The sequence below is a fragment of the Callionymus lyra genome, chromosome 14 (genome assembly GCF_982586985.1).
Source record: "Callionymus lyra chromosome 14, fCalLyr1.hap1.1, whole genome shotgun sequence".
Lineage (NCBI taxonomy): Eukaryota > Metazoa > Chordata > Actinopteri > Syngnathiformes > Callionymidae > Callionymus > Callionymus lyra.
The window spans coordinates 11,515,186-11,539,435 of NC_141831.1; the positions used below are offsets into that span (position 1 = coordinate 11,515,186).

The following is a 24,250-nucleotide window of genomic DNA, read 5'->3' on the forward strand; positions in this document are numbered from 1 at the left end:
TTCTTTAAGGACCCTAAATAAGTTTCCCAAAGTAGTACTATATATGCTTTTATTAAAATAACATATTTGTACATCATTATATTTATCTTAGAATAGGGCTAACTTAAATTCATTCATTCATTTTCTATTGCGCTATCCCTTGTGGGGGTCGCGGGGAGACTGGAGCCTATCCCAGTTTCATTGGGCTAGAGGCAGGGACACCCTGGACAGGATGCCAGTTAGACTTAACTTGTCATTGATAAACACATTTGCTGGAAAAAAAGAAGAATATTTAATGTAGATTTTTCCTACATGGAAAACCACACGTTAATATAAAAATAATGTATATTATAAATATGTGTTTTCTTTTGTTTTCTCTTTTTCTGCTATGTTTTCCATATCCACTTTTACTTTCCATTGAAAATTGGTGACTTTTTCTCTTTTTGTAATGCTTTTTTTGTGTGTTACCCTTTTTAATTATGTCATACTGTACTTCCACCACAAACGATACCTATGTTTTGTTTACAACACAGCAATAAAAGTTTCAGATAATGATCATGATATTGTTTTTATAAACCAATATATATATATATATATTTTTATTCAGCCAATTCTATTTCTGCCCTTTTCAGTTCAATATTATTAAAAAAGGTGTGATTTACATCCAAATATGTATGTATTTATTGTCTCCGTTCACTTCAATTGTTCCAAAACTGATTGATTATTTAAATTTATTATTTATTATTTGTAAAGAAAAGTAATCTTTATAAAATACATCCACAATTTCGTGAGGTAAAATAAGTAAAATAATAATAATAATAATAATTTTGAACTAACGGAATAGACTGCGCATGTTTGCCAATTGTTACGTCACAATCCTGCGCCGCCAACCGAGTCGTCCAACGTCTACAGCGTCGGCGTCTTTGTGTTCAACAACTATTTCCATCCTTTTTTGCGCTAAAATAGACAAAAATAATTTACTTTCCAATTGGCTTTTTCAATTTCCCAGCCATGCATCCCTGCCTCACCTCCACCCGGTCAACACTACGATGACTAGTGTTGGCTAATGTTAGCCTTAGCAGGGGACTGTAGTATATTTGGTTATTTTACACACCGATTGCAAAATATACAAGTTCCAAGCGAATCCAAGAGTTATTCTAGTTCAACTTTGGACAGTACCAGCAGAGTTTTTTTGACGTAAAAATACTGACTACTGATGGTAAGTTTGTTTACTTTGTGTCTCTGCTACGTTGCTAATGTTACACATAATTCCATTGTCTCCAAAATCCACGTTTTTGTAAAACGAGTTGTTGATTTAATTAAACATTATTTTTTCTTACCCTTAAATTGTTATTACACCAGATTCATTTAGGAAATGTGAACACATATGTAGTTAGCATGATGGAAAGTGCTTCAGACTTTGAGGGATTAGTTTAGGAGATTAACAACATTGTAAGTGATTTGATACGAAGGATGACAAGATTCTTCTGCCCTTTTATCCCGATTGTCAAGTAAACTTCAATACAATCATTTTCTGGTAGTTAAATCTTGTTTTGCACGAGTTTACTGTTTTTTTATTTGCTGCAGATGATAAGTTGCATCACAAGTTAGGTGATGATTCTGTGTTCCTCATTGTTTTGTTGATATTACTAAGTTTGTCTTGGACAGAATGACATTCAGATTTTAAAATGTAATTTCAATCTGAATATAAAAACATTTTCTAAAACCAGGCAACTTTACATATTAATAATCGTTGGTTTGAAACTTTTAGTCACTTTAGTCTCAGTATAGTTTTCATAATAAAGCTATTTTGATAAAACACTCTAACGTGTATTGACCTTATCAACCACTCTTTATATCCTATACAGTCTTGCAGAGGGTAGAAAATAATACATAAAAAAAAAAAAAAACTTTTATTAGGAAAGTACATCAGTGCCATCAGAATATTGAATGGTTAGCTTCAATCACACGTTTATTTATTATTATTATTTGTATTATTAATTCATTTTAAATGTTTGGATATATATTTTTAATTTAATTAAACTTAAAAAACGTTTTCAAAATAAATGCTTTTTTTCAACTTTTATTCCAATAATAATGTTTTTTTATTATTAGTATTTCTTGGCCCTTTTTAATTCAATACAAAAATGTTGGAATAAAAGTCCCCACATTTTTATTTTCAAATCAATAACAATATATAACTCAGCATATAACATTTGGACAATATTCCAGCTTTTAAAATGTAATTATTTAAGAAAACAAATTAAGCCTTTTAATATAGAAATGATTGAATTCAAGTATTCAATAAAAACAAGTTCAAACTCTGTGTTTATATATTATTTCATTCAAATATATATATAAAAAAAGTTCAATAATAAATTAAAAGTTTTAACTTTTGGTATGTTAAATTCAACAATTCAATATTCTAGTGGCAATTTCAAATGGAAAGGTTTTCCAAAATATTAAATCTTAGAATAATCTTGAGACCGCCAATTACTTTTCTCAACAATTTAATTAAAAAAACAACTAATATTGTTCTCTATCTTCCAACACAGGTGACGAGGCTGCCATCAACACTGATTTTCTGACCATGAGTTTACTGCGATCGTAAAAGTCAGTTATGGCCTCCCGAAAGGTTGATGGAGTCCACGGCAAAACCAGGGAACGTGACGCCAACTCAAGACCTCTTCCTCGGTGCAGCAGCATAGCGGAAGAGCTCGAGACCTCTGTGGTGAAATCTCAGAAGTCCGGAAGATTGCGAACTGCTCTGACGTTTTTCGGGGTGCGCAAGAGCATCTGCCTGTTACCGAGTTTCTTTGGCGGGCGGAATAAAAACCAAAACAAGAAAGGAGTTTGCAAAAGCAAAACTCACGATGGTCTTTGCAAAACTAGCCCCGAGGACGGCGGGAAGAGTGGGTACACCACCACCGCCGCCGCGGACTTCGAGTACCACAACCATAAGGACCCCACTGGGAACTGTCACTGCGGGTTCGATTGTAGTCCTACTTCCACTGAGAACAAATCTCTCTCGCTCCCGCGGCAGAGGAGAGGCTTGAAGAGTCTATTCCAGAGTTTTAGGCATAGCAGGAACAACAAGAATGTTGACAAAACCGAAATGGTGGTCATGTCCACGTCCTACTGCAGGTCGGAGGAGCCCGTGGTCGAAGACGACAGCGAGCAGTTTGTCTCCGAGTGCCTAGGATCTGAACCCGATGTGCCTGACTTATCGTACGATTGTGACCCTGAATGTATCCTCGACGATCCGGCGACGTCGAGTTTGGAATCCGAAAAGCCGAGCTCCGCTCACGACGAGCGGATCCCCGACAATCAAGTGGAGAAGAAAAGCGTGACCACCAGTGTTTTGGTCGCGTACAAGGAGAGCTCCAGAGGTCACAGCGAGCCCTGTTTAAAGCTGGAGGCGAAGTTGGACGCCTCGGGTTCGTCGGATCAACTCAACCTGATCTACAGCGAAGTGGCTTCGCTGAAAAGCTTCGATTCCCTCACGGGCTGCGGCGACATCATCGCCGACCAGGAAGACGACAGCATCACGGAGAGCAGCGTTTCCGGAGAGAGGAGTAGAAACGGGGGGAAGAGATCCTCCTGCTACCTGACCTACCAAGGCGGCGGCGAAGAAATGGCGTCTCCCGAAGACCTGGACGAGTCCTGTCTCCGGGATTTCTGGGGAAACGAATCCACCGAAGAGGTGTCCCGGGGTTTCACCCAAACCGACTCGACCTACTCTCAGACCACGCAGACGACGGCGAGCGGCGCCCAGCAAGACACCCCCACCCTGGACGCCCTCACGCCTCAGAGCGAACACCAAGAGTCGGTGCCGAACAGCGACGAGGGTTACTACGACTCGACCACGCCCGGGCCGCCGGAGGAAGCCCAGGAGAAACTGGACAGGCTTCACAAAGAGAGGCTCCCCAGAGACAGCTACAGCGGCGACGCTCTCTACGAACTCTTCGCTCCGGACGAGAGTCTCATCAGCCCGCACTTCGATAACAAACCCATCTTCAAACCCGCCAGGCAGCCGCCGGCGGAGACGGACGACTCCGTCTTCGTCCCCGAGAGATTAGTAGCTTCCGGAATGTACGACGCTCTCGAGGCGTCGGGGAAGTCTTCGGAGTTCGGACTGAAGGACGCTGGAAATGTATTTGAGGCGTCGGGCGCCACCGACTGCCAGAAAAGGCTGAGCAACATCTCTTTTAAAAGTACAACGGATGATGCCTTTTGCGAAGCCAAAGAGCAGCGCCTCGGCGAGAACCGACCGGGAAGCATGAGTCCGGAACAGGAACGTGTCGACGATGGCGAAGGACAGGCGGTGAGCTTCTCCCAGGCGCTCGTGGACTACACGAAAAACTCTCGAATGATGAGCGACTTGCACATGGACGGCTTCCAGACGGAGTCGGCGTTCACCGCCAACATGCAGGCCTTGCCCAGCATCGTCACCTTCGACGTGGTGGACATGCACAACGAGGGGGAGTACGAGGAGCACATCCACCCGGAGCTGGGGGAGGACATCGCGTCGTCCTACCAGGAGCTGGAGGAAAGCTACCTGCGGAAAGACGCGTTCGCCGAATGCGATTATCAGATGATGGACCTTTACGAACGGAGTCTCGTCGACGACGACGCGTCGTGGAGCGTTCCGGGTCGCTTCCCGAAACTGAACCGCTCGGGTCAAACCTGTCGGGGCGACGCGGAGGTGAGCGGCCTCTACAGAGAGAACAGAGCTCAAAGTAAACCCGGAAGCGACTATTGCAAAAAGAATGTATCAACGGAGGTGGTGAGGGGAAGCGGCGCCGTAGCTGCCTTATCGTGGGAGGAGACGTCGGAAGGCGGGCCGAACCTATAGTCGTGGATGAGGAAGGAATCGGGACTCCAAATGTTTTCCATCCAGTTTCAAGATCTTGATCTTTTCAATGGTCGCCTGCCAACAGAGGCATCTGCAGTATCGCATATTTTTGTACTTGAACCTACATCCTCGTACACTACTGTGACTCTTCCAGTGAGATGTGAAATGAAAAGAAACGTCGTCGCACATATGGTTAGATTTTTTTTTTTTCGAGCATCACGCTCCGATAGAAAACTCAAATACAAACCATTCTTTACTCAAGTAGCCTCAAGTATTTGTGTGGTGTTGTTATAAGCTGGGTTTCTTTATAATCAAAACACTTCAATGTGTGAGTTGTAGTGTATGCTGGCACCGTTTACACCCATCGATTGTCTACACCATCTAAGCTCACCTTATTTATGGTCACAGGGTTGCAAATGACACTTTTGGAAGTAAAAAACCTAAACTAACATTTTTTTATTAGTATTTTTGATTCATTTTTATAGGTAGTTTTAGTTGGATTCCGATGGTTTGCTTGAAAAGAAAAGAGGACAAATGCACACGACAGACACTAATGCTTGTTTTGGTTTAAGAGCGTATATTTCCTGGCTCAAAAACACTGTAAACCAGTAGATAACTACAGGGCTATATACACCTTTTATTGTTGACTTTTGTTTGGTTAAAAACTGACATTTCAAAGGAGCTATTCACCAAGTTATGTTCCTAAGTATATAGTATGATTAACTTGGTTGTAGTTTTATTTTTATTCAACTGGAATGTGTGGTTTGAATCCATTTAAACACAAAAAAAGACTTGATAGTTGCTTTTATGTTTTTTTTTGTTGTTAATATTGGTTTCCGAATTTGTTTTATAAACATCGGTTGCTCTTGAAACGTGTCCTGTTTTGTCTGAGTGAAACGCTGCCTTACTCTTAATAAATTAGTCAAAACAGTGTTTTTGCGTTTTTCATTATTATAAAAAGTTGCGATACATGATATTTTGTGTATTATTAGGATCAGCGTTTGTTGACAGAGATGGAGAGAAGAGACCGGACATGTTACATGAAGAATTCTGGAGATGGAGAAACCAGGCAGAACCGGAGAAAGAAGTCAATCAATGATTTTTATGAGTCAAAGAAGTGATAAGATTAAGAGGAAACGTTTAATATTGTTAAGGATGGGAGGGTCTGACCCACTGTGGTGACCCCTAATGGGATGTATAGAAGGTTAATAAAACAATGTATACCTTACAAATATAAAAAGAAATTACACATCAATATCAGAGCTATTATTCAACTTTGAAATATTATAAATAGATGTATAAATACTAATAGTATTAACTAATATACAAATAATTACCCCTTACCAAATAGTATAAATAGTAATATTTAAGCAATGTTTAAAAAATATACCTTTTTATTAAAAAAAAAGAAAAAAAAGAAAGATGATATAAAGCAGTGGTGGGTAATAAAATGTCCTCAGGGGCCATATTTTGTATGGTGGCTGATGCGAGGGGCCATTTACCCTTGGGTTATCTCAGGGTCAAGGTGACTCGAAGGGCCCAAAAACAAATGTTTGTGGTATCCTTTGTGTTGTCTCTGGGTCAAGGTGGACGACCTCCTTTGCGAAATCAAGAAAAACGTGCTAAAATTAATTGATAACTTTTTTCTTAATCTGCTATATAGAAGTTTTTTCCCCAAAATATATTTTTTATATTCCCTTAAATCTTTTTGAGGGGTTCAACAACAAAAACTCATATTTAGTGGCAATTAATACATCAAATTACTACAAAATAAAACAGTTTCTACATATGTCATTTTTGACAATTTGATAATAACATGTTAATAAAGAATACGATTTTAAATATGTTAAGAATGTTTTATTTGTATATATAATATATGTTTAGATCAAACAAGGGCAGTCCCTGATCTTTTATCTTTAACCACTTGTTCATTATTTGTAAAAAAAGAAGCAAAATCCACTTCAAACAGTCTCCAGGACGAAGCCTTGGAGTGTCGGCACCGGTTCGGATGCGATGAAAACCCAAACAAAACGTGTCGTAAATCCGGAGAAAAACCAACTCGTGAGGAAGTGGATCTTGCGTGTGTTTCCATCTGGTTCAACCCTGGACCAGAAGAACTGCGACAGCGCCAATGGCAGCAAAACACTTGTGTTCCAGCGAGGAGGGTGACAGCAACAAGGTGAGATGAAGCTCAACTATGGCTCTCGTTTTTGTTTCTTTTTTATCTTCCTCACAGTGACATAAACGAACATTTGGTTCTTTAGTTCTCTGGACGGACGAGCGACACTAAACTTTACACTAAAGTTACATTAGCATTATGATGGAGGGTTAGCTCCGTTAGCAACCTGCTGTTGATGATGATAGCTACACTTGCTAACCACCTAGCTTCTTTTTCGTGCACGAAACAGATGCCGACGCCAAGAAAAAAGGCTCGTATTTATCATAAATATTGGTCTATAGATTCATTTTTCTCATTCATAGTCGCATTTATCCACTTGAAAGTACAACAACTGCTGTTAACGGATTCTTGTGTTCAGCGTCAATGTAGCTTCGCTAACCCTCGGCCTTTAAAACCACTTTAAATTGAATTAACAAGTCGTTTTATTTACTTCACGAAACAACATTAGAAAGATGTGTTTTATACTTTGAACAATATGTTCTGGCTCGGTTTTTTCTGTCTGCACACAAGCGCTGTTGCTATTTGCGATAAGACAGGTTTAAATATTTGCAAATATTCACTATCAATTCATTTATTGTGTTTCTAAACTTTATTTTTATTAAGCTGTTAAATCCACAGAAATGTAGTTTAAACATTGGTTTGAAATGGACCTCAATAGAGCAATATCGACTGGAAAAAAATATACTGTGATTTAATAACTGAATTTGTACAATATAATCTCAAAAGTTTCAAACCACTTTTTTAAAAATAATAGGTATAATAACCGAGTAAACACGTGGTATAACACGTGACTTATCAAGACCCCCTAAAAAAAACTAAACAATAAATATCAGATAATCTATCTGGACACTGTAGTATACTTTATTTCATTATTAATGCATTATTTAGACCTTAAAACATGATGATACGAGGGTTATAAAGGATATATCATCATTTCATAGCTAAAAATAAGTCATGTTTGCTCAAGAATATTTGGTAAATATCTTCTATATAAATTATGTTAAATAATGATTAAATGTGTTTTTTCCCCAAATTGTTTTAACGGTAATTATTTGTTGTTACCAAGTGGATATTCTAATGGGCCTGCAATGAAGAGACAATCCTCGGGGACTGCTACACTTGTTGCTATGAGACCGAGCTATGTCTGTGCATGTGCAGTGATGGGTTTTTTTTTTTTTTGGAGGCCTCGCTGCGTTTTCGCACGTGAATCTGGAGGTGGATGGGGAACGAGCGCGGAGCTCCTTTTAACTCGGACAATGTCGTCACAAACAAATCCTGAGAATAGTCGGTAAAAAGAAAATGTGAGCATCTACCCCGTGACTTTTACTACAGTGTTGTTGATTATCAAGTTTATTATTATAACCTCTGCATCACAAATAGTTTATGGAAAGTGTTAAAATCCAAAATCTTGAATGCTGTACTTCTACTTAACCTACGCATAACTGAAGTTTGAGATTGAATTCTACTAAGATTAAGCTTTGTAAAAAAAAATTGTATCACTTGTAACTTTAATTTATATTAAAAATGTTTCTTATTTACTATAAAAAAGTGTCATAATGGGTATTTCTCGGCGTACGATGATGCTTTAGAGTTTGCTTGCCGAGAGTATTCTTCGCTGAAGTGTTCTGCATTTACTGGCTGCCTGAAGAGAGATGATGAGCTGTGTTTGCGTTAGTCGTGACTGGTAAAAAGGAGTTAGCTGATGACAAGGCTGTGTTGCCTAGCAACGTACATCATGGGCTGCGCCTCTTGAAGCGCAAACTGGATGTGCTGTGTTTGCCCCCCCCCCTCCCCACCACCACCACCCCTTCTTCTCAAGATTCACGATCTGTGTTTCTGATCATTAACATGATTATTTGACAACTAATACAGAAGAACGTGCAGTTTTTTTTTTTGGTACTGCAGTATAATCGTCTGCATCTTTATTTTAGCGCTCAGCCCACGTCGTGCATCAGGTTATATGCACATGCACTCGCCTCGTGTGTCTGCCTCGACTGGTGCTCGTGAGGCGCTTGCCCTGATTTGAGCCTGGCTTTTTGTGGTTTATTCTGTGATAAAGTAGTATTTATTCAAGCTGAGAAAAGTGTGTATTATTGTCCAATAAAATCATTTAGTTAAGCTTCTTCTCCTAATGTAAATAGACATTTGATGAATGTAGTATAAGCTTAAAATTTCCCAAATAAGTTCCTGAATGAGACAGATCATGAAACAATAAAAAAATTGTTCCCACTGTACAAGATGTTGGACATAAAAAGACATTTTTCATCAACCAGCAAGGAGGGTGACACCAACTAATGCTAACAACCTTAGCATTATTAATTTAGAAAGTGAGACTTTGAGTTATTTTGATCCTGCAAAAAAAGAGTTGAAACGAAATCATAATAATATAAAATATATATAAAGAAAACCACTTTTCTTCTCCAATTTCTTGTTCAGTGGTCATCAGTAGGGCTGTGTAATGGCTGCAATTTGGTTATACAGCACGATATATTGAGATACTGTAGTAAGAAGGATATATTTGTAGTACTGTTTAAATACTGGTGTTGCAGAATTTACAGACCACATGACTCTTGATAAAGTCGTAACTGCTTTCATTTGTTTTGAAACCACAATATGTCCAGACGAGAACTTTAAAATCTGCTGTCCTTAACTGTATCCTCTCGTCCTCAGTCATTGTCCCAATCACGAAGGATTTTATTGTTCCTTTAGCTGCGGGTGACGTAGTGACTACTGGAAGTTTAATAGAAAGTTAACATCGGAAAAACTAGTGATGGTCTCATGAAGCTTTATGAAGCAGTGTCATTATTTTCAGAGTCCACTAGATGGCGGCCTCTGAACTATTTTCCTTTGTTTTTAATAACTGTTCTAATGAAACATCACATGGTTTTTAAACTGATGGCGCCACCTACTGACCTCTAAACAACATGATACGAATATTTTCATGTTTATTTTAACAATTAAACAAAAATTGAATTATGAAGAACTATGGTTAAAAAAAAAGTTTGAAGGCCAAAAATAAACAATTGATACAACGCTGTTGAATGTCAATAAAGTATCGTGAAAGAAAATATTGCAATAGAATGGTGTATCAATATTTTTCCTCATACCCTTGGGTAATAGAAACGCATGCATGTATATATTTTCGGTTATTGATTTTTCTAAATGTTCATGATTTCATGTCCATTTAACCGTTTAAAGTTCCAGACATTGACACCCCTTATAATATTAAATAACAAAGCTCTACAAAAATGGTATAAATAAGTCAGAGTTTAAATGTTTTTATGTTTATTTTTTATAGTTGAGTTTCATTCATGTTTTCCCAATAAATTATCACTTTCATATCTTTGTTTGCATTTACTGAGTCTCAAAACTCAAGCCTAACTTCTGGATTCTTTTTTTGTCTTCCAGCATTAAAGGTTCTGCCAGATCGGTTTGCTGTGGCCTGGATGAATAGTTCCTTGAAAGTAAAAAGAAATGTGCAAGTGTGCTTGGCTGCAGCGGCGGTGAGGAAGCATGGTGCAAAACTCTGAGGCGTCCAGACCAACTTGACAGCATGTTCCATCGTGGTGAAGCTCAAAATGGAAAAACGCCCCTGCAGGGAGGAGAAAACTGACTCCAGCGAGGACCGGCATGCATCGGACGCATCCGACGATGGTAGCAGCTCGGAGAGCGAATCCGAGGAGCAACATCTCCAGACCCTCCAGGTGCACGACGGCAGCGTCAAGAAGAAAGACCCGTCGGCTGCCTCCAAACCCCACCGGCAGCTCTGCCGCTCGCCCTGCCTGGACCGGCCCAGTTTCTCCCAGAGTAGCACCGCGCAGGATTTTCGAGAGGATGAAACGGGGGCGAGCGCTAAGCGTACCAGCGACCGGGAATACCAGACCAAGATGGAATTCGCCTTAAAGTTGGGCTATTCCGGGGAGCAGGTGGAGACGGTGTTGAATAAACTCGGAGCCGCCGCCCTCATCAACGACGTCCTCGCGGAGTTGGTGCGACTCGGGAACAAAGTGGAAACGGAAGTTCAACCGTGCAGCAGCGCGACCACGTCGGCGTCCAGGACCCCGATTGTAAAAGAGATCGTGAGTCCTGAGGTGTCGGTGGAGGAGGAATCCGTAGAAGTCTACGATAATCTCAGACCCATTGTCATCGATGGATCCAACGTGGCCATGAGGTGAGAAATGTTGCAACAACACGCTGCTGTTAAACTTAATATGATTATATTTATTATTATTGCATTGTAATAGCTAGACTCAGGAACAAGAGAGCTCTGTGTTATTATTTTTAAAATACTATATTTAAATTCTACGTCTAGGTTGGTATGGTTAAAGCGATCGAAAGCTGTGATCTGTTGGCTGGGCGGCAAAGCATTCTAAGAGCTGCTCAGGTCGAGTTTAAATAAATGGTCACTACTTTGATTATGTTAAATGCTGTGGGGGGTTTTCAGAACAAAAAACCCACAGTAAACGAGGGACAAGTACTTTGTACTAGCAATCAAGTGACTCTTTATTAAAATACATGAGACTTGTATTGGTTATTTTGTTTTTTAATGTCCCCCAGTCCTGGATGTGTTCACATAACTGTTGCGTCTAAAGTTATCTTGGATGAGTCTGGACGTCTCAGTTTAAATTACATTTAAACACATTTATCCGTCTTGTCATGATATAAATCTACTCCCAGATGTTTCCACTGGACCATGAACATTTACATCACTTAAAAAAAAAGTAAAACTACTCAGTTGGTGACAGTATAGCATATAAATCACATTAACTATTAATAGAGTTAAAAAAAAGAAAGTTTTTGTAACTGAATAATTCCTTTTTATGGATATTGATCAATTGTGGTTCTTGTCTTCCAGTCATGGAAACAAAGAGGTCTTCTCCTGCCGTGGTATACAACTGGCCGTGGAATGGTTCCTAGAGAAAGGACACAAAGACATCACTGTGTTCGTCCCCGCTTGGAGGAAGGAACAGTCGAGGCCTGACGCTCTCATTACTGGTGATCACTTAAACCTTCATCAATTACAACTGACAGCAGCGGAATACCATTAATCACCTCTTAACATGTATAGTGAGGCAGAAAGGAAATTAAAAAATATTCATTTATTAGGCATGTAACAGTTAAATCATCCTTTTTTCCTTAATAATGAAAGGAAAGAATGATGAATTAAGGCTTAATTCATTGTAGGCCAGTCTTAACTTGCATGGTTTAGGATTTAATGGCGTGAAAATGGTTATGGAACTTCTAAGAGAAGATGAGAAGAAAAAAATAGGGATTTTTAGCTTTTAAGGACAGATGATCACAATAAGAATGAATATATATGGACGGATACTGATCATTAGTAGTCAAGGAGGATGTTTATGAGCTGATATTATGTAGAAAAGGTGAATATAATTCGTATTAAATCATTTAATGATGTTTTTTAGCAACAGCTTTTCGGATTTGTGTCATTTTGAAAAGGTTATGAAACATCTTTGATCAGTTTTAAGCAAATAAAATAAAGATTCAAAATAAAAATCTTATATTATAAGTAATATTCCCACTCAGGCAGCACCAGATTCGGTTATAAAAATATGTATTGCTGATTCATTGTTTTCTTCATTTAGTCGTTTCGCAACAAGGATGAAAAACAAGACGTCATGTATCACTAATTTGTATGACGCGCTAAAATCACTCTTATATTCCAGACCAGGAAATCCTACGCAAGCTGGAGAAGGAGAAGATCCTGGTGTTCACGCCGTCGCGGAGGGTCCAGGGCAGGAGGGTGGTCTGCTACGATGATCGCTTCATAGTGAAGCTGGCGTTTGATTCTGATGGAATTATTGTGTCGAACGACAACTACAGAGACTTGCAAAACGAAAAGCCAGAGTGGAAAAAGTTCATAGAAGAGCGTCTCCTGATGTACTCGTTTGTCAACGACAAGTAAGGCTCTGCTGTTAATTAGAGAAGCTAGAAACACCATCAAATGCTGTGTAAAAATGAGGAGTGTGTATTGTAATCGTATGACGATATAAAGTTGTAACAGTTCTCATTTGTCTTGAAACCAAAACTATGTACAAACATCCGCTTTAAAAGCTGCTGAGGTTGACTGTATCCTCTTGTCCTCAGTCTTTGCTGGAATCTCGCGTAATTCCCTTGTTCCCATAACTACGCGGGACGTATTGACTGCTGCCATCTAGTTGCCGGAGGTTGAATTGCAACACAAAAATAATCAAACTTGGAATATTTGAATCTGAATTATGAATAAAAACTATTGAATAATAATATTTTATACACACTTTATTGAAATATAAACCGTAAAATAACTGTGATAGAACTAAAATCGTTAAAAAACAGTGTTGTGAAATAAATAATTGCATTTTCTACTATATTTTGTTATTTTATTGTCAGCTTTGTAATGGTTCATAACTAAATTGTGTGTGTGAAATATCATAATTTTGTTTACATTTTCATTTACAGTTAACATCCATATATTTACATCATTTATACATATGTATATATTTATGTCAAATTAATGTCAAATTTTGGCTGAGAATGAGAGGATACAGTCGACTCCAGCAGCTTTTAAACATGATGTTTGGACATATTTTGGTTTCAAAACAAATGAAAGCAGTTATGACTTCATCAAGAATCACGTGGTTTGTTAATTCTGCAACACCAGAGTCAAGTACTCGATAATACTACACACATATCCTTTTTTCTACAGATGACAATATTTCACAATAAATCATATTTAAGCTACTCTATTGTGATACACGTTTTATCGCCAGTTTCTCTACAATACACACTCCTTATAGTAACTTCACACACCCATATATAACCACTAATCCTATGTAATATTCTACAGGTTCATGCCACCTGATGATCCATTAGGAAGACATGGTCCAAGTTTAGAAAATTTCCTTCGCAAGCGTCCTGTTGTTCCCGAGCACAAGAAGCAGCCTTGCCCCTATGGTGAGTCTCTTTAAACTGAGATCTTAAAATGAGTATTTATTACAGATTCCTTGTTTCTTTTATCACATCAGGGAAGAAGTGCACGTACGGACACAAGTGTAAGTACTACCATCCCGAGCGGGTCAATCAGCCTCAGCGCGCGGTGGCCGACGAGTTGCGGGCCTTCGCCAAGCTGTCGGCGGTCAAGACGATGAGCGAGGGGGCTCTGGTCAAATGCGGTACCGGATCCGCCGCCGCCAAGGGGGACGCGGCCTCCGAGGTCAAGCGCGTGGCGCCCAAGCGTCAGTCGGACCCCAGCATCCGTTCGGTGGCCTGCGAACTTCCGGAGGCGGCGGCGGCCGCCAGGAAGTCCGAGGCGAATTCAGTGCCTTCCCTTGTGTCCGCGCTCAGCGTGCCCACCATGCAGCCCGTCAAGAGCCACGCGGCCGGCGCCCTGAACACGCGGTCGGCCAGCAGCCCGGTGCCTGGTTCTATGCAGTTTGCACACAGTTCCCTGGAGCACATGTCCAGCGTACAGTACCCGCCCATCCTGGTGACCAACAGTCACGGCGCCTCGGTGACGTACGGCGAGCCGTTCCCCAAGTACGACTCGACGGTCAGCGACCACGGCTACTACTCGCTGCACAGCGATTTTTCTACCATGAGCATGAGCAGCATGCACAACGTGGACAGTTTCTGTAGCATGGAGCACGAGCATGGCGTGTATCAGAGGAACCTCAGCCACTGCCCGGAGTCCTGCCTCAGCCACTCCAACAGCGACTCCTTCTCGTCGTACGGGGACATGTACCCCGGCTCGGCGGACGGCAGCATGGAGGAGAGCATGAAGGGGCAGCAGTCGGCCGGGAGGATGCAGAGTTTCTCGCACGGGTTCCGGCACGAGGCGCTGTCCAGGGTGCACAGTTACGGACCGGAGGAGCCCAAGCAAGTGCAGCGGAAGCAGACGGTGCCTCCTCATCTGGCGCCGCACCTCCAGCACGCCGCCGTCGGGGCGAGGTCCAGTTGCCCCGGGGACTACCCCCTGACTCAGACGGTGCTGCCGCCTCTGTCCTCGCAGCCCACCCGATCCCTCGGCATGACTCGCATGGACAGCATTTCGGATTCGCGGCTCTACGACAGCAACCCGATGAGACAAAGGCGCCCCCCGCTGTGCCGTGAGCAGCACGCCAGCTGGGACCCCTTGCCTTGCGGCAACGACTCTTACGGATATCACTCGTATCCGCTCAGCAACAGCTTGACGCCGTGCTGCGAGCGGGTGATGGTCCGCAGCATGCCGGAGAAAATGGAGCAGATATGGAACTCGCCGTGGGAGGCCACCTCGGCCGCCGAGCACCTGGAGCGCTACGTCATCCCGGAACACCAGTACCAAACATATCGGAACCTCTGTAACATATTCCCGGCCTACGTGGTCCACTCGGTCATGGAGAAGAACCCCCATCTGACGGATCCCCAACAACTCGCAGCGGTCATCGTCACCAAATTGAGGTCATGCCATTGAGGGGTCTTCTGATCCGAGGACCCCCCCCCCGGGAAAAAAAAGGCACTTGTGAAATGCAACCTTAGCCCTCAGGAGTTCATTTTATACATACAAGCGGTTGTCCAGGTGGAAATCGGCAAAACCTTTTCTCGTGGAATTGTACCATGAGGTCATTTTTCATGAAGCGTGTGCTTCATAGCGTGCACGAGTTTTAAGCAAGAGCTAGCATGGGAGCGTTTAAAACGAGTTTTTCGCCGGAATTCACAGATTGGATCAGCATTTTTTTGGTTATTTTTTCTTAAAGCAGGCTGGATGCTAAGTCCAAGTGCTAAGTTTTAAGCATTTTAAACAAAATTGCACATGGTCTAGCCCTACCTTATCATCATCTTAAAGGTATTTTTTAGTCTTTCAAGGGGCCAAAATATTGAATGAGTCTTGACTAGGGCTAGGTATTGATCAAAAATGTTCCCTACTGGTACCGATACCTTTATTCCGATTCCAGTACCTGAACGATACCACTGTCTGTTACTATAGCTGCAAATCGCTTGAATTGTACTGTTCACTCTGGGTAACAAAAACTTGGCACCCAAAGACAAAGAATTTGGTCGGTGCCACAACAAAACCGAAGTAAGGTACCGAGCCCTAGTCTCGGCGAAATTCTTTTTGCAAATTCTCCTTGGCCAGAGTCGGCTTTGCGGGTCACAAAATTGTCCTTTTGAGAGAGTTTTAAGTTGTATTCAGTTCAAATCATTCAGTAGATGTATCTCAAATGACACAAAAAAGATCTCATGTAGCTCTTGCTCAGACTCCGTAAACGTGTTTTTAAAAATGGTAAAAAAAAAAACGACAAATGACCTTGCGCCACTTCAACACCGGCACCTTCGAGTGCGTTTCTTTTTTCAACAATAAGCGAGAGAGAGAGGTAAACGGATACCTCACAGCATGAACTAAACATATGGCCTTATATCTGAATGACCTCACGCTTTTTCGTCATCGCATACCGTTTTGATGGAATTTTCTCATTGAACGCCTGGAAGCACCGATCACACCATATATACAGAAGTCTATTTTCCTAGCTCCGCCGACAAAAGCTACTATTTTTAGTAGAGTTTGAGAGAGTGTGCACAACGCAAGCCAAAAGATGGACTTGTTTACACATGTGTATATACGATCACGCAAAAGCCATTATTTTGAGTCATTTATAAGCTGCTAAATGATGCCAAAAATATATAGGTTATATGGTATTCCACATACATGTTACACTACTTTATTTGTCAGATTTAATTCTATTTTGAGCGACGGTGGTCAACTACCTTTTTCCGTTTCTCAATAGCGGATGTTGTCTGCTGGGTTGAAGACGATAATTTCGAGGTACAATAATGAACCTCGGCTTCGTTTAAAATAATTTGGATTAAATAACATTTTGACTTTTGAGCTGGTATAACTTTCAAGAGTTGAGACTGTTTTTTTTTTCTTCCTTTTTTTTAACTTTGCAATCTTTATATGAGGTATTTATCGAAAAATGTTTGTTTCACAAATGCATGTATCTCTTAGGATGCTGTGATGATATTTTCACATGGAATCACTGAAAAAAAACATAAGAACGGCCTCGTTTTCTCTTCAATATCTTGTTCAATTTAATGCAACTAAACAAATGTGAACTTATTTTGGAAAAAAAACATAATCTTGAGCAACAATCCCATCAAATTTCAACATTTTGCTGAAGAGTTTGTGTGAGATTTATATATTGAAAGTGAGAAGAATATGAAGGAGATTTGTAATGGCCTCGTGTTGTTACCCCTGTAAGATACGTTCATAAGTGTATAGGAGGAATCGTCGGGGCGGGTGGACTATTTATAGGAAGATTTGACGTGGAAGGATTTTAAGCTGTGCTTCGCCGGCACATCGCTCTCAGGATGATTTCTTTTTTCCAGTCTTTACCCGCCCAAAAAAAACGGAAAGGTTCCAATCTAGTATAGGGAGTATATTTTGTGAAGCGGCCTAGAGTAGTTAGTTGTGTGTACTTGAAGTGGAGATGACAATTGCAACACTTTGTTTTGTAAAACTCTAGTTATGCACCTTGACTCGTGGGGTTGGCTTTACGTCGTGACGCTGCTTCTTGACATCTATCGGGATTGTTCGAACGCTTCTGAATATGATTGTTAAATACTAAATTACCGTTTAATTGTTCTTTTGTCGACGGATATTTGTCAAGTCGTTGCCCGAGTGTCGACAAAGTAAAAATGGTGGAAATCACCACTTTTAGAACCGCGGACGGGGAAAAATTATCGATCGTCTTATTGATGGAATTTTCGGTCGACCTCTTGACTGGTTGAACAGAGGCTTGTAAAGTGTGTAAAAGCCAAACTGTGTGTTTGAAGGGAATTGCCACTTTTTTAATCATTTGATTATGTTACTTTGCTGACAAAAAATATAACTTGCATTACATTTCCAAGCCAAAATTATGGAATTATATCGGTGCCATCAGAATATTGTACGTCTAATTTTACCTTTTCAAATACATTTTTAATTGAAATGTTGTTTTTTTTAAAGCAAGGAATGGAATAATTAAATTTAATAAGCATATTCTATATTGAAAGGTTGATTTCTTAAAGCAATTTGTATAGCATCACTCTTTTATTTAATTAAAAGCATAGGAACTAAAAATATTGAAAATATTTATTTTTAATTATTGGAATTTGCATTAAAGAAATTCAGATCTCTGTTGATTTTATTATTTATTTGCTTTCAATAAACACATTTTTGATCGAATCAATTAATAAAAACAAATTCAAAATTTCAATATTAAAATTATAATATATATATATATATATATCTATATATATATATATATATATATATTTATAAGATGCAATTCTGAGAAATGAACAACATTTCGATAAAAACGTTTAAAGTTTGAAATTCAATGTTATAATGGCGCTGATATACTTCCATACAAAATGGCTGATCTTGGTGTTTGTAAGAACTCAATAGTAACGTGAGGTCACTTTTGAACAGAGCACTGTATGTCAGCCTGTTTGTGGTGCTTAAATACTCTTTATAATACTGTTTCAGTACGACAAAGTATTAGTTCAGTCGTGAAAAGTAAAAAAAAGAAGAAAAAAAAACGCTGAAAAAAAAAAAGATTTGAATGTGTTTTGCCCAAAAGTGATTTTTGGGCTTTGCTGACTTTGTTTTTTTTTCATGAAAAAGGACTTGGTCATTTTTTGGGGCCAGACGTCTGTTCATGAGAAGGTGAAACAAACCGCCTAATGTTTCTTCATGTGAAACAATCAGATTGCGAGGCTGCTGTCAAGGTTGTTTCTGGCATTTGGCTAAAAGTTTGCGTGCCCTCCTAGCGACCCTCGAACCCTGAACCCCGGAAAAACTGCTGCATCACTGAGTTGAAAGGAAACATATAAAAGGACTTAAACTACAACATCAGTTCATTCTTTTACATTATTTTATTCATAACATATATATGGATTTAAATCAGAGCCATCATAATTGTGCATGTTTATATATATTTATATATATATAAATATATTTTAATTACTTCAATTTATTCAATTCTTTATTATTGTTTATATTAAAATGTTGATTTTTTTTTAATTTTTTTTATTAAATAACTGGTTTATTAAATTTTATTATTATTATTATCATTGAATTTAAATTTAAATTTCCAAAAATTAATAAATAAAAAGTCTCAATTTAATATTTTTTTTATTCATAGCCTAATTAAATTAAATATAAAAAATGTGGCTCTATATCAACAACATTTGTATGTTTAATTTAAAAGCCTACTATTTAAAAAATATTGAATTTATAATAATAATAATAATAATTATAATCTCTATTTATATAGCGCCTTTATAACTTTAAATAATTGGAATATAGGAATATCAAACGCTATGAGAAAACAATCTATTGTTTTGAAAAGTATTTCTTAAATATACATAATACTTATTTTAAAAACACATTCACCATTAGGGTTAATAGTCATGTGACCATTGCAGTGATGCCCCCCCGACCCCCTTCTTCCTCCCTCCCTTCGTGAAGTGCCGCAAACAACCAAGCCACAAATGTCTAGAATTGACTTTTGCTTGTTGATACAAATTGTATCTATACCTTGAATGTAACAAAATATAAGTATACAATATGAAAAAAAAAAGTTTTATTTAAGAAGAGGGAGAAAAATAATGCCATGTTCGTGACACCGTGTGTCACTGGGAGTAGCCCATTGGTATGTACTTACTCTCACTGGGTACAGAAGTTTATTGACGGGGGGTACGGTGATGTGCGACACCTGCACAGATCCACCTGTGTACGAGCTTGTACAACATTGTGTCCTCCCTCTGTACAGACGCACACCTGTGTGTATCTATAGAAGTCGACTTATCGGTGTGACGGCGGTTTTCTGTGACTTTCACGATGATTCTGATCCTTTCGGACTGTATTTTTTTTTCTTTCCTGATATATTTCGCCTACGAACACCCGCCAAAGTTATTCTTGTACGGCTTTTTTGTCGAAGACGATTCTTCGTCATCAACACGCATCAACATTTCTGTGTCGCAAAGCATTTATTTTTCAGTACCTTGTATAAATGCAAAGGTTTCTATCCGTGTGGAATTATGGTTACACTTTCAACCGCTTGATTCACCATCAGGAAAAAGCTAAAAACAATTATAAATATATACAGTTGGTGTGTCAACCATTTTCTCTGCACGTGTATTCGTAGACACTGTGTAACTGGTGACACGCAGTTGCACTTTATTACCACTATAGGGTTCTGTCACCGATTAAACACTTCCTAATCCCATTAAAGCAAAGCCCTTCAGGTAGTTATCAGACGGAAATATATGTATTCTTGTAGACCAACGTCAAATACAAAAATATAAATCACACAACTTAATAGTGTGTACTTTGTGACCTTAAAATACTGTATTGTTCAACAATGGATAGTGCGCCTTGTAAGCCGATTCTGGTTTTACCGATACTATGTGGTAATCGGCGCTGAAAGATCGTTCAAAAACGTTGGTAAACTATGAAGCCTCATCGTAGATCACCGTAGTATTATTCCAGGGGGGGGCTCCATAGTACTACACATATAATACTACACAGTAGGAGTAATACTTCAAAGCCGCACTGTATTCATTTTGTATTTGACAAACATTTCAATCCCTGTATCGGTGCACTAAACACATGTAGGATTACAATTGTTGTACTTGTATCTTTTAACAATTGTTCATGAAAGCTTTTGAGTCGTCGCTTTCAAAATCACAACTTTATCGACACCCCTGTCTAAGTGACACATCACATGACCAAAACATACACGACCCATTGGTCGACAGCAACTCTGCATCACTTTCAGGCATATATTAACACAGGAAAGAAAGGAAAAAAACTGTAACTGGTTATTGAGTTTTATAAACGGTTAATACACGTGTAGATATTGATACATGATAATATATGGAGACAAACTACCACAAAACATGGTGGGATTAAAGAAATAATTTGTGGGTGGTTTGATGAGACGTTTTATCTTCTTTAAGACGGGTTGCTGTAGATTCCTCAGCCAGATTAGACCCATAAGTACTTATAAAACCAGAATTCTTTACTATAATGCTGCGTATAAAACTTTTCTAAACCACACAAACTTCGCTTCAGACTTGACTTTCGATCTTGGATTATATAGTAAAAAGAACTGTGGTGATATATTTTCTTCATATGATATTTGATGTTGACTACATTTCACGTTTATTTGTTTTGTTTTTTTCAACTTGTGATTTATTTATTATTCAAAACTAACCCAATGCTGTCGTGAAAGTGTTGTTTCTGTTCCTGTTACCGTTGAGTTATTTCGGCCTGTTTGTTATCGAAAGATACAGTTTTTAAAGGCCAAGGACTGAATATATTTCGGTCGATCCTGTACAAAGTAGGACTGCGTAGGTTTGTATTAACAAGACATTATAACACAAAGTGTAAAAGATGAGACGTGTTTTTTTTATTTAACGACGATCTATATTGAAAAAAATGTGTAACGACAGTACGACACATAGCTGCACAAACACACTATACTCAGGAGGACTCACACTCACATTTGAGCCACACGCTTACATAACGACATTTTTCCGAAGCGGTAAAAATGTGTTTTTAGAAAAAGGCTGCAATTTAAAAACAAAGAGTGGTTAAAAAGAAGCTAGTTTACTCCGTGTTGTGATAATCTGCCGTATTGTAATCCACACTGAATGGAAACGCATCGCTTTTGTAGTCCCAAAATATCTATTGAAAAAAAATAAAATATATATATATATATATATATATATATATATGACTATTTGAGTCTTTTGACTCAAACAAAATGTAAGTCTTTATGACAAAATGTGTTTCTTTCCTGGAATAAATAAAAATTCTGTTGAAACTGTACAGTGTCTGATTTTTGGAAAAGCTTTGAGGGGGGGGGCTTGATTTCTCCACCACAGCAGGAGTGTTTGATGAATGCATCTGATATAACATGTGTTTTCTCCAGCGGTGTCAACAGATGCGACACATCCAGATGTTGTTTTTGTGTAGAAACCATCAGTCGAAGTCTGTTGGTTGTGTCTCACGTGGAGAGTAAATTCACATGCGTTCGCTACGAGCATCGATTTACAAAGAACACGCACCGTCTTGCCTTTGTCTGCAGTGATTAAGTCTCCTTCAGTGATGGAGGTCACGCTGCCCCTGAGTGTAGTGGGTGAGTCAGCGCACAAAAGGTAGTGATGTCTCCTGGTTCCCTCCCACACATATTTCATTTAAACTCTTACTATTGTGATCCTGGAGCTTTAAAAATATCATCTCAAACTCCACCGACGGTGCTTCTACTTTCACAACTAATGGAATATTTAATATATATTTAAAATATATTCCTAATATTATTAAATGTGTTTGTCTAAAAAAAAAAAAGTTGTTATTGTTGTAATATTGACATTTATTTATTTATTTATCAAGAAACCCAACAAGAAATCCTACTGCTTAACACATACTCGCTGTTGTATATTTGCAGTAGACTACATTAACCATGATGCACTGCGGCGCCTTCCCGATTCGAGCAGCTAATCCCTGCACTATCATCTTCTGGCCAATGTCGGGTACTGCAGTCACTCTTGTTATAAAAGAAAATCAGAAAATGTTTTTTCAACAAGTAGTTTCCAGTTCAATTACATTCAGATATGATGAAAAACGAGATTGTTTACATCATTGTAACATATTTTGTTCTGTTAATAGTTTATACCTTTAGTTTTTTAATCTTTTTTTATTTCATCTTTTCTATTTTATTTTTGCGTTTCTACATTTGTACAAGATTTTAGGTGTTTTCGGACATGGATATGTGTAATTTTATTTTATAAAAGTAGAAATGTTATTGTTTTTCTTTTGGAAAATAGATGCTGATAGAAATGTGGATTTCTATCCATGGGATCAATAAAGTTTAATATATGTTTTCACCTCTAGCTTCGTAATAATATGTTCAGTTTCCTTTTTTCTATTTATAACTTCATTTAACAGCTCTGTCTAGCTCCATCTATGACACTGGTGGTCAATTTAATTTCCTCAGGGGCCACATTTTATACAGTGGCTGTTGTTAGGGAAAAACAAGCAAAAATAAAGGATCAAAAAATATAAATCTAATAATAAATTAAGAAAAATATGCCAACATTTTTAAACATTTTATTTTATACAACTTTTTAATTTGACATAAAAGCCATTTTACCAATTGTTATTTATATATTAAATCTTTTTGAGGGGAAATAAACAAAATAGTTTGTTTCTACCTGACCTTTGACCCCATGAGGACCACGTAAATACATTCACCTCACTTTGCCTGATCCTTGATCATGACTGAAGGTTCGTGATATAAGAAATCGAACCTCTTATGGTCAAAATCAGTTCTGTTGTTGTTGAAACACAAAAACGAAACTGTCTTTTTTCATATGCTTTGAAAAAAAAAATTCAAGATCATGTTTGAACATTTTGATAAAATCTTTAATAACTAATCACAAGCCTGGAGGGAGATTTCCTGGAGGCGCTCCAATCATTCCTGAACTATTCACTGTATCCATTTCCTGAGATTAAATCAGGCAATGAAAGTGATTGTAATTTTAAAACTTTTTCTTTCCCCTGGTGCGGTACTTTTACCTCGGGCCTCAACAACAGGAAAGCCCTAAACAGCACGCTTCCTTTATGACCTAATAAGTAAGAATACCCTGCTGAAAATTACACTTGATAACACTTGACAAGTGGAACGTAGCCACGAGTCTAACTTTGTCTCTACATTCTGTTGAAAATATTTCATTTGAATTGCAATATAAGTTGAAGAAAAACATACATTTTTAAACATTAACTTATCTTTCCAAAATAAATACTATAATTGTTATTAGGGGTGTGAAAATATATAAATACTCCAATGTATTGCGATACTTTCTTTCCTGATACTGTATCAAAAGCCATCGTTCCTTGCTTCCATTTTTATCTACTAATTTTTTGGTTTTATCATGGTTCTTTTTATTGTTTACGATTTAAACAATAGATTTTTAATAAAGTCTGTATAAAACAAAATGATTAGATTGTTTTAAAATTACAATTTGTACGCAAATACTCACAGTATTATTTTTTTCGTGTTGCTATTAAACTTATATTTTAATAAAGTGTTTGTAAAATAAAATAATTATATATATTTTTAATTTTTAAAATAAACATTCATAGCGTTTTTTTCCTTTGTTAAACATTGTATTAAACTTCCAGCAGTCGTTACATCCTCCGCAGCAATAGGAAC

General features: G+C 38.4%; 2 protein-coding genes across 2 annotated transcripts; both read left to right on the forward strand.

Moving 5' to 3' along the window:
- Positions 1 to 869: 869 nt before the first annotated feature.
- Positions 870 to 5,765, forward strand: amer1 (APC membrane recruitment protein 1). Its single transcript, XM_087807143.1, has 2 exons — positions 870 to 1,198; positions 2,535 to 5,765. The coding sequence occupies exon 2, from the start codon at positions 2,600 to 2,602 to the stop codon at positions 4,832 to 4,834; it is 2,235 nt and encodes a 744-aa protein (XP_087663269.1). The 5' UTR covers positions 870 to 1,198; positions 2,535 to 2,599; the 3' UTR covers positions 4,835 to 5,765.
- Positions 5,766 to 6,955: 1,190 nt separating this feature from the next.
- Positions 6,956 to 17,045, forward strand: zc3h12b (zinc finger CCCH-type containing 12B). Its single transcript, XM_087807142.1, has 6 exons — positions 6,956 to 7,013; positions 10,422 to 11,184; positions 11,869 to 12,008; positions 12,698 to 12,932; positions 13,858 to 13,964; positions 14,036 to 17,045. Exons 2-6 carry the CDS (start codon positions 10,592 to 10,594, stop codon positions 15,457 to 15,459), a joined length of 2,499 nt encoding a protein of 832 aa, XP_087663268.1. The 5' UTR covers positions 6,956 to 7,013; positions 10,422 to 10,591; the 3' UTR covers positions 15,460 to 17,045.
- The last annotated feature ends 7,205 nt before the right edge of the window (positions 17,046 to 24,250 follow it).

Coding starts and splice junctions, on each gene's coding strand:
- amer1 (XM_087807143.1), top strand. CDS start 2,600: ATGGCCTCCCGAAAGGTTGATGGAGTCCACGGCAAAACCAGGGAACGT.
- zc3h12b (XM_087807142.1), top strand. CDS start 10,592: ATGGAAAAACGCCCCTGCAGGGAGGAGAAAACTGACTCCAGCGAGGAC. Junction 11,185..11,868: donor GGATCCAACGTGGCCATGAG/GTGAGAAATGTT, acceptor CTTGTCTTCCAG/TCATGGAAACAAAGAGGTCT. Junction 12,009..12,697: donor GCCTGACGCTCTCATTACTG/GTGATCACTTAA, acceptor CTTATATTCCAG/ACCAGGAAATCCTACGCAAG.